At 38.5% G+C, this 11,115-nt stretch overlaps 1 protein-coding gene across 1 annotated transcript; it reads right to left on the reverse strand.

Annotated features, from left to right (window-relative positions):
- Nucleotides 1–1,318: 1,318 nt before the first annotated feature.
- LOC114242183 (uncharacterized) lies at nt 1,319–8,187 on the reverse strand. The gene is made up of 9 exons (XM_089730838.1): nt 7,930–8,187; nt 7,305–7,418; nt 6,401–6,517; nt 5,497–5,645; nt 4,976–5,137; nt 4,734–4,840; nt 4,160–4,271; nt 2,966–3,116; nt 1,319–1,539 (listed from the first exon to the last, which is right to left on the reverse strand). Exons 1-9 carry the CDS (start codon nt 8,086–8,088, stop codon nt 1,339–1,341), a joined length of 1,272 nt encoding a protein of 423 aa, XP_089586964.1. The 5' UTR covers nt 8,089–8,187; the 3' UTR covers nt 1,319–1,338.
- Between the last annotated feature and the right edge of the window lie 2,928 nt (nt 8,188–11,115).

Below are 11,115 nucleotides of genomic sequence, written 5' to 3' on the forward strand. Positions count from 1 at the left end.
TGTCAAAATATATCAGACTGTATATGGGAATGGGATGCGCGTGCCCAATTATCCACTTCGCAGACCAGTCATTCAATTCGATTAGTTTTATAATTGGAACGGGGAAAGGACAGCTCTAATCCTCCAAGGTTGGGATACTAGTTACGATGTCGCAATGTTGATCCTATTATTTTAAATAAACATAGATTAGTTTAGACGTAATCTGAGTTATAAAGTTATATAGTATATTACTGAAGGTAAATTATTTAAAATATAATAGAGATTGGTTTAGCTCTTGCTTTTGAAAATTGCAGCGCTTCGATTACTTATTTTTTCGATGACAGTTATTTTTTACAGTTTTTAAGGATGGAAGGATAGTAATCCTTCGGCAGTAGTAGCAGTAATTATTTACAGTTTCTCTAAGACTGGTTAGCGAGGTCAGGTTCATCCAGGAAGTGTGGGATTTGCTAACAACGACGCGAGCGCTCCCAATGGCGACTTTACAGCTCGAAGGCAACTGTTCCTCGAATTCATTTATTGCCGGATCTTAATCACAACATTCATTTATTACATTCATTAATCACGACCCGCTGAGAAGACCCGACGAGAAAGTCATTCGGCTGATGTATGGGTATAGGTCGAACTCGTTGAGGACTTCGACGGTACGGTACGAAGGTACGGTTACCAGAATCCCTCGTATGCCTGCTCCTATTGGTAGAGTTTTTTTTTTGGTGGTCGAGCTCACAGCTCACCTGGCATTAAGTGGTTATTGGAGCCCATAGACATCTACATCTAAATGGGCCACCCACCTTGAGATATAAGTTCTAAGGTCTCAGTATAGTTACAACGGCTGCCCCACCCTTCAAACCGAAACGCATTACTGCTTCACGGCAGAAAATAGGCGGAGTGGTGGTACCTACCCGTGCGGACTCAAAAGAGGTCCTACCACCAGTAATTACGCAAATTAAAATTTGCGGGTTTGATTTTTATTACACGATATTATTTCGTCACCGTGGAAGTCAATCGTGAACATTTGATAAGTACGTATTTTGTTAGAAAAATTGGTATCCGCCTGCGGTATTCGAACACCACTGCATCGCTAGATACGAATGCACCGGACGTCTTATCCTTTAGGTCACGACGACTTAAAGAGGCTAAAAGACTGCAGGCGTCTGATAATAGTGTTATTGGATCAGGTGAATCCGTATGGAAGAATCTAGAGAAGGTTTACATTTACTGTGGTGAACCCATAAGCCCTTTTTGGAAATCAAATGAGAACCTGGACATAGATCCATAAATCCATGTCATAAAAATATATTATAAATAAATAAAACACTAATAACTTTAAGCGGATTTTATTTAAATCTTGTGACACATTTTCCTGTACCATTCAGGGTCGTTTTTCGCAACACTTTCAGGCCGACCATCGGTATGTCGGTAGTGGAACTCCGAAACGCCTCGTCCCGGGATGTTGTTGACGGTGAACTTGCAGAATCTCTCCACCATACGAGCATCCCATTCGTCGGATACGTAGTGGATTGATTCGTATTCCACTAGGACCTGTAATATTTATTTTATTTTTATTTTTGTGTTGCATCCCTAACACACATATGATAAGGCAAATATCTGTCAATTTTATTATTTTTTATTGCATAGATGAGTGAAAGAGCTCATCACCCAATTTATGCTCCCGCCTAAGCTCATGTAAATCAGACAGTACTGCACCCACGTTGTGACATGACCTCGAAATCTCAACTGTGAGGTATAACGGTTATTCCACCCTTCGAATCGGAACGCTCTAAATACTTCCCGGCCGTGGCGAAGGCACATAACTCTCAAATATTTAATCTTTGCCCTAATCTATTCTGTATCTAATATTAAATGTGATATGTACACTTTATCTACTCGTTGTATAGAGTCGTTTAATAAAATAGGTTACTCTTCGTAATAAAGACAGTGATTGTATTTTGCAATAAATGGTTATGTCTTTATCGGTGTTTTCAATTAATCAGTGTGCATAGTGCGAGTTTTTTAACGTTCTCGATAGCGTAAAAGTTAATTTAAATTTGTATGCAGTTGGAACAGTTGACCGAAGAAGACATGGATGGTGTGTGTGAATGACGATATGAGAGAGAGAGAGGAGTGAGTGTTGAGATGAAGGGCTGATAGAAGAGAATAGAAGAGAAAAATTAGCTTTGCCGACCCCACCTAGTGGGATAAGGTGGAGAAAAAAGAAGAGTTGGAACAGCGCCACTAGCGGCAAACGAAGGCAAACATTCCAACTCCATACTTGAGTTAACTTTTACGCTATCGAGAACGTTAAAAAACTCGCACTAAACACACAGAACACGGCAAAAATGTACAGCTTAGTGGTACCGGCCCGAGCTCTCAACACGTAAAGTATATGCTACTCGGTGATCGCGGCAAGCTGGCTGGTTTTTGAGAGAATGCTGTTGCCCATTCTCCGGTATTTACCTTAGTCGATTTTACGATACCCTCGAGAAGAAATGAGCTGGTGTCATTCTAAGACCTCACCCCAAAGCGAGGACCGGCACAACACAACCATTTATATGTCTGTTCTTTAAGTTAGTTCATAAGCCATGATTGAGTTGAAGTCTTGTACGGTTGTTATTTATGAAAGGATTTTGTTATATGGTGATACCAGTAACCAGTGGTATCAGCCAGCAGTTCAGTTGCGTGTGATTCACAGCGGGATTGACCGGCTGACGAGTATGTTTTTTTCGAAGCGGTTACAGGATCTCGTAATAATAGTATATTTAGCACCAAAACTAGCATAGATATTAAACAAATAAAATGAAAATCAGTTAAAAGCTACCATAGGAGAAATTGCATTTAACTGTTTTGTCTTCGTCTATTTGTATTTAAATTAGGTACAATATAAATGAGACTTCGAAATGCTATGGTAGCGTAATATCTTAGCGTTCGTCTGCTGAGCCAACAATAGTGTGCTCCGACATAGATTTACCTGAACTGTGTACTCTTCGTCACCAGCCTTGAATTGGAAAGCGTAGTCCTTAGGAGCCTGCCCCCCTTCTCCGTGTTGGTATAACTTCAAATCCACCCATTTCACGGGATATGACTCTTTGTTTGGCAAGGCTATCCAACCGGCTTCGAACCTATCGTAAATAATATTTCGAAAGTAGAGAACAGATAAGAGAAGAGAAAAATTGATAGTGCGTGAATTTAGTATTTGTGATAAAGAAGTCAAGGATGTTGTAATTTGCAAAACGGGCCCAATGTATCTAATAACTTAGGTACCGTTAATTTCACTGCATGAATATATTAACAAGGAACATTAAAGTACTTGTTTCAATAATAATTGTAAGTATTCATGTAAAACAAATCAAACTCGATCACACTCTACTGTGACTATCGCCAATTGTGTGAGATACAATAAAATACTCGCGCCCCGCACATAAGATAAACATAAAAAATAAATTTTCTTTATGTATATAGTTTTGTTTTCCATAAGATCGTAATTTGGATGTACCTTTTAAAGCTAAAAATAACCCAAGCTAAAATAAGCCCCGCAGATGGGCGAATTGGTTCAGTGGTTCGGAGTAATTTATTTAAATTTTCGAGTGATAAACAAATTTCGTTGCTTTTGTCAGAGTGTAAAATATCTATATTTATCTATAGTTTAATTATATGTATTTAAACAAGGATACTTATGCATACCAGTTTTCTCCCTCTGGTTCCCATAGTACAGAGAATACTAATTTGGGGTCAAGTGACTATGTGTGACTTGTGCCTGATTATTATGTATTGCCAGTATTAGACTATGAACTACGTTTGTTGCTTGGGCTTTTTAACCAATTCAAATCATTTTAAATGTCATCTCCGAGCCAGAGGACCGTTCCATAGATAGTGCGGTTCTGGGTACGGAGTGATAAAAAAAATTCAAATCCAGGAACAAAATGCTGATTAATCATTCACGTTCAAATTCAATCTTTATGCGGTTCAATTATTAGGAACGATTAAATGTGGTCACAACACCAAATAGTAGTTTCAAATTCTACAAGAAACAGTAAAAAAAGCATTCGTTTAGTGTACCCATTATTGCAGCAATAGTTCACTGTAATTGGTATTTACTTAACATTAATTGCACCGTAAGTTTGTCTGCTCTTTTGCATTAAAATATCACACGGTAAATACTTACACGGAAGCAGTAGATGGTTGGCAGATGACTCCAACACTGATGCTGGTGCCGTCTTCCAAAAAGATATGATGGAAAGCATATCGGTACATAAGAGTCCAGTCACGTTTATGGCCTAAAATTTATTCAGAAGTTTACGACCGGCCTAATATCAGTTTCTCTGGAATAGAGAGCTTTAGAATATTGCGTAGAGATTACTACTAATTACTAATAATGGCTGAAGTAATGTAACGTATTTCGGCCCTCACCGGCTGATACAGTGGTTTATTTTTTCCTGCCAGGACGTCCCCAATTATTGTTATGACGTAATTAAATACTGTTCAGTTAAAATGATTTTAAACACATCAAACGTGTAATGTGGTTTAAATGTAAGTATGATGTGAAATGTATTCCTATTGAGATTCAAAGTTTTTAAACATTAAAACGTATAAGGGTACCAGCCGAAGGACTAGTTAATAAGTTAAAAATAAATAATAAGACAGTAGGGTGGGATTTGATTAGTATTAGTGACTAGATTAGTACACGCATAACCAACAAACATGAGCACAAAACAGATGAGTTAATTTATAGAACTCACCAAAACTATGATCTCTGAATGAAGGCAGAGTGTATTCAAATGATTCTTCCCCTATTTTGAACTTGCATTTTAAGTTGCCGAACTGTTCGTAGTGTGACTGGTGAGCTCTGAAACAAAATCCTTCATTCGTCAACCAAATTTGAGGATTTAAGTGAAACATTAGTCGCGTTGAGAATTGGCGGTCCACTGCCAAACGTTTGTAATTATCAAATAACGAAAAAGTTTTAATGAATTTTACCCACGTTTTAAGCAATTCAAAGTATTCTCTGCTCCATTTTTCTTTGGCTATTGACCTGATGACGGTCGCAGGATACAAATCTGTGTCGAAATCAAAGTATTTCGTAGTGGCTGTCCACTCTCCGGTGAAGTCCACATCGACAAACTTACTGGGGTCGTTTTGGTACCTGTAAATGTAAATATGGTATATGTTGAGTCAACAAGCCTCTACCTAGATATTAAAACTAAAGGAGATACGAAAATATTCTAAATAGTATCTTGAAGAGATTTTTTAGTCCGCATACCGGCCAAATTGCGGTTTTTTATTTAGGAATATATCACCAGGTTTGGATTTTTAGCATGAGTCAGAGGCACTGTCCTATTTCTCCCGCGAAGCAATTATATTTTCTATCAATTGTTGGCAGCCAAATGATCGATCTTTTTCTATTTGAAAAGTTCGATTTAAATAAATATGCGGACAGATTTCACCACATGCAAATTCGATTGATCTGTCACGACCTTAATGAACCTGCAAACAGTATCATACCACATCTGTCCCTTGTAAGAGATATTCCACTTCTTCATAGGTTCAACCGGTGTCATCTTGATCCCTTCAGCGCCGAACTCTCCTATTTCAGCCCCAAAAAGGACTGTGTCCGGTATCTTCTTGCTGCAGAGAAGACCTTTTCCTGGGAGCTTAAAAAACCACTAGGTTTATGATCTTGGGTTTTGTTTGTTTAATTCACTAAGTAAAGCGAAGGAGAAGAGAGGAGCGTAAGCTACAGAATATAATGTTTATCAAAAGATTGAAAATTATACATAGAAACAACCTAGGCCATAAAACACGTCATTACGAATCCTCTCCATCCATTAACGATGCTTTTAGGTACCTCAAGCACCGGTCACCGTCCTCGCCAAGCCCATTGCTTGCGATGAAGGGCTCGACGAGCGAATTAACCCACAGACACAGCCCACTGAGTTTCTCACCGGAACTTCTCAGTGGGTCGTGTTTCCGATCGTGTGGTAGATTTTGCGAAGCACTGCTCTTGCTAGGGCCAGTGTTAGCAACACTCCCGGTTTGAGCCCTGTGAGCTCACCTACACGTCAAGGAGAAGCTGAAATAGCCTCTCAAGGCCATCAGCATAGGAAGGAAAAAAAAACAATCTAATAATTCATAAAAAAAAATTTACTGAAGCGACCAAGGCATTAACGATCTTAATAGTAATGTGTACTTTATACGTGAACCATTTGGACTGTTATACTTATATTGCTATACTTATTCAATGAGGCTACTGAAGAAAGCGAATCTGAGGTGCAAATGATTACGATGTCGCTAAAATTATACCAACGAGATAATTAGTCTTAACTGTAATTTGCTGATACCTCGCATACATCATGCATCATGTGCCCTTAATGATAAATTGTTTGTGAATACTTTATTACAAACTTACTCCGATATAAAACAGTCCGTTGCACATTCCCATCGGTCTTCGTTCGCAGCCGCTAATGATGTATACGCCCTTTTCGTTTTCACTTTTCGATGATATAAAGAATATAGCATCGAAAGCCTGCGAAAGTATTATAGGCAGTGAAATAAAAATCCAGATACGTTATTTTTTCGGTACCACTGCTGGTTTGCTTTTTTATTGATTGATATATATCAATAAATAATGGAGAAAAAATCACGAACGGTCATTCAACCCCAATTTAGGATTCCCTGTATTGTGGATACCTACTAGAGACTGAAATACATACTTATATACGTTTATATACATGTATGGATAGAAAAAAGATGTGTGGCGTCGTGGAACACCGGATAGGAACGAAATTCCTTGTTTTAAAAATATTAATTTTAAGTTCTATTCGAGGTAAAAAGAAAATAAATATGGAGGTTTCGCAACAACCCACGGTCATTCGGTAACGTGCGAAATTATTGTGGAACACTTCATTCGCGGTTGTTTGCATAAGAGTTAGTGTATTGCGCAAACGAACGCTCTGAGATCGTGGTCAATGAATGATAAAAAAATATGTTATTTTTGTACATTATTACAAATTTAAGTCGTATACTGTGTGCATTACTAATTTGTACGTTATTACAAAGTTAAGTCGTACACTGTGTGCATTACGAATAAAAATCTTACGTTACGGACGTTTTTTCCCGGTTAGGGTACCCCTCCGCATCGTCCCATCAGGAACTTCGTTCCAAAACACGTAGAAAGAGAGCAAACAAATCTGTTCATCACACAATGTTTGCCCAATGTGGGAATCGAACCCACGGCCCTCGACGCAACAGCCAAGACAGCTAACTACTACACCACCGAGTCGATCTAAATTGATTAATGAATTGTGATTTACCTTAGCATGGTCGCTCAATGGTTGTGCTCGCTCCATGTCAGCTGGATCGGCTATGGCCTTAACGCCTTGCCCGGCCCGACCATCATTACCGGCAGCCGAATTCTTACTTGAATACTTAAATAAATAAAAAGTTAGGTTTCGTATTCTATATTTAGATTTTTTAACTAACCGTATAATAGTCATGTTTAAAGTCAACTTCGTGCAAAGCGGTTACACAAGATCCATTATAAATGTGTACCGCAAACATATCGACCGGAGAATGCGAAAATGTCATAGCTTGCATTTCGGCCTAAATTACTTTTTACTATATTATTATATAAAAAAATACCGCTTTGAACGGTCGAATTTTCCTGTGATTAAAATTAACCTTTTTTTTTTCATTAATTTGCATATCAATTTTCAACTTTCTATCTCTTTAAATACATATTATAATGAGTTATAAATTTAGGAAATGGTTTTATGGCTTTGTTCAATTACAATTTCGTTTTCTTCTATGCGATCATATAGATGCGATCCTGGGATCGCACTTGGGACTTCAGACACAATAAAGTCTAACAGAAGGCTCAGGGAACAGCTCAATAAATACCTAGGATGGGAATAACGTTAACATAAATGCAACACTCACCTTTCTGTAATAATAAAGAGCTCCGAAAACGACATATTTTAAATAATACCACTTCCCCGGTACGGCGTAGATACCAAATATCGGTTTGCGATCTTTAAGCTTGAAGGCGTAGGTCAATAAAATTATAAATAATGTGAATAATATCAGCAAAGCGGTCATTTTGAACGACCGATTACCGTCCGTCCGTCTCGCACTGTTATCGTGAGCCTTCAAGTATAATGAGTCAAGTGAAAATCGCTAATTCAATACTGATTTTGTAGAAAGATATCATTTTGATTAGATTATGTTGTGTTGCCGTGTGCTGTTACAAAAGACTGAGTGTGATTTGTTAAGCTTTTGACACCAAATTTCACAATATGAAGCTAGTCGTAAATAATTAAGATGTTTGTAAGCTTTTTTGAATTAATTTCCATAAAACGAGATGATATAATTTTATTTCAGATTTGACCCGATCATTAACCAACACGCATGCTCATATAATTCAAGAGATATACGCATTGAGCTCGTATGGTTGCAATTGCCTGTTTTTAACGATACTTAACCTGAAGTTCTTTAAAACTTACGATAACAGTCGAAATAAATTAAAAATAGCAGTAACAACGCTATTGACGTACTCTATCGGAATGTTGATAAATACTTAAGAAGATAAGTACGGTGCGAAGTATGTTTACGAAGGTCCTTATTTCCGAAACGTAGAGTTTATTTTTCAATATCAATGTATACTTGACTAGGTAATTCCATTTGTAAATAATCGATAAACGTACGTATTATATAATTACTTTCTACAAAGCTATGGATGTTTACAAGAAATTGTAGGGTATAATAACCCTGAGTTTTATGACAATGACGTCGAGTTTGTCGTTAAATCCATTAACACATTTTAACATTGATTAGCTTATCTAAGGAGACCGTTTTGTTTAACCCTAGCTTGGTTAGTTAATAATTTCAGAAAGATCAAGACTGCTCCCGGACACTGAAGTTCCAGCCGGGGTTGTGAACAACGAAACAAGTTTTTTTTATGAAAGAGGGATTACCGGTGGCTCGGTGGCCTTTCCAGTTTCACGAGGACAAGTGGGCGAACCAAGGTTCAGCCAGGAGGGATAGGATTTGCTAACAGCTGCCCGAGCGCCTCCAAAGGAGACCTAACAACCAAAGGGCAACTGCTTCGCGAATGAAACTACTACCGGGTCGGAAGATCGACGAGGATCCGGCGAGAAAGACAGCGGCCTGATGTGGTGGGACGATTGCTAATTATAGTATCATTCTTGTCCTATAGGTAGGTCAATGGTAATTCACTTAATGCGTCTTGATATTCAGTTTGCAGGAATTACAAAAATCTTGAGCCATTCAATGAAGCGGGGAAAATAAGAGGCCCAATTAAGATGTCGTCTATCATTCATACCCATATAGTCACCGAAAAGTTGTGCCGAAAGCTACTGGGTATCACTGTAATAGCTGTTTTAAGACACGCCCATGGCCCACGCCAATTAATTATACCTGAAATCGGGGGTCTGGAGTTTATTGTTTGACATGTGTTATTTATTTAAGTTTTTAAGGGTCATATAATTTAAACCATGACAGCTTTTGAACTATCTTACGTATGGCTTTGATGTAAAGATTATTTTAATGAAAATATTTAAGTATTATGAGAAAAAAATTAAAAAATTTGCTTGACAAGAGTAGTTTTCATTTAAAAATATAAAAAACAAAAAAAAATGCAATAAATAATTATAATTTTTATTTTATTAATACTTTTTTGTTATTTTATGAAAAAGATATTGAATAAAATGTATCATAAATTGATAGTCTAGTTAGCATTCAAATGACACCTCTTTCGTCTTCCTAAGACGTCTACATCGATAGGAATGATTAAATCAGTGCAGGCGCCTGAGCTGCGAAGTAAAAAAAAACAAAATGGCTGCCATTATAGTATGGAGAGGCCAAGAGAAAATTGGGATAGTGATTTGTCGATAAAAATCCCCTTATTTTACCCTCCTTAAGTCTCCGACACTGGTGCACCGACATATTGTATAGAGTGGTGAGTTCAGCTTGCTTTTGTTCAAAACGTGCTTCACATACTGAAGTTCATTTCGCAAGGGTAGGTAGGTATATTGCGATGGACTGGTTCTGGTCCAGCAGGGTATTCCGGATTAATAGCGTCACCTGGGGCGGCCTGAAAGATCACCGTATCGTAACTGCAGACGTAGTCATCGACTGTCGCCTCGACGACTCCGTCAGCCGGGCGTTCTTGAGGTGAGCTGTGAGTCTCATTGTAGTGTCGACCGCGGAAACCCTCCTACCTTACCCCGGTTCTCGGGACCGGGCAAAAATGCAGAGCAGTCGTTTAGTGAGTGGGCCTCTGCGGTCTTAGGTCACAGTCCCACATTCATTACTGATCCTCCCGATCCATTAACGGCGCTTTTAGGTACCTCAAGCACTGGTCACCGTCCTCCCCGAATCCGTCGCTTGCGACGAAGGGCTGGGCGAGTAAATTAACCCATAGACACAGCCCATTGAGTTTCTCGCCGGATTTTCTCATTGGGTCGCGTTTCCGATCCGTTGGTAGATCCTGCGAAGCTCTGCTCTTGCTATGGCCAGTGTTAGAACAACTCCGGTTTGAGCGCCGAGAGCTCACCTACACGCTAAGGCAACGATGATATAGCCTCTCAAGGCTATCAACATAGGTAGGAAAAAAAGTCCCACATGATCTGTGAGTGTCCTTAAACGCGGAACCTTGTACGAGTTTCGGCTCTCGGACCAAAAAAAAAGATGTGTGGTGTCGTGGGACACCGGATAGGAACGAAGTTCCTTATTATAAAAATATTTATTTTAAGTTCTATTCGAGCTATAAAGAAAATAAAACTGGAGGTTTCGCAACAACCCATGGTCATTCGGTAACGTGCGAACCTATTATGGTACACTTCATTCACGGTTGTCTAATTATGAGTTAGTGTACTGCGCAAACGAACGATCTGAGATCGTGGTCAATGAATGATAAAAAAATGTTATTTTTTATACGTTATTACAAAGTCAAGTTGTATACTGTGTGCATTACTAATAAACATCTTACGTCATGGAAGTTGTTTCCCGGTTAGGGTACCCCTCCGCATCGTCCCATAAGGAACTTCGTTCCAAAAGGGATAGGAACATCGCGGATTATATTATATAAAATAAAAGAACATTGCA

The sequence above is a fragment of the Bombyx mandarina genome, chromosome 11 (genome assembly GCF_030267445.1).
Source record: "Bombyx mandarina strain Sakado chromosome 11, ASM3026744v2".
Lineage (NCBI taxonomy): Eukaryota > Metazoa > Arthropoda > Insecta > Lepidoptera > Bombycidae > Bombyx > Bombyx mandarina.

Coding starts and splice junctions, on each gene's coding strand:
- LOC114242183 (XM_089730838.1), bottom strand. CDS start 8,088: ATGACCGCTTTGCTGATATTATTCACATTATTTATAATTTTATTGACC. Junction 7,419..7,929: donor CTCTTTATTATTACAGAAAG/GTGAGTGTTGCA, acceptor TATTTATTTAAG/TATTCAAGTAAGAATTCGGC. Junction 5,646..6,400: donor ACGGACTGTTTTATATCGGA/GTAAGTTTGTAA, acceptor TGGTTTTTTAAG/CTCCCAGGAAAAGGTCTTCT.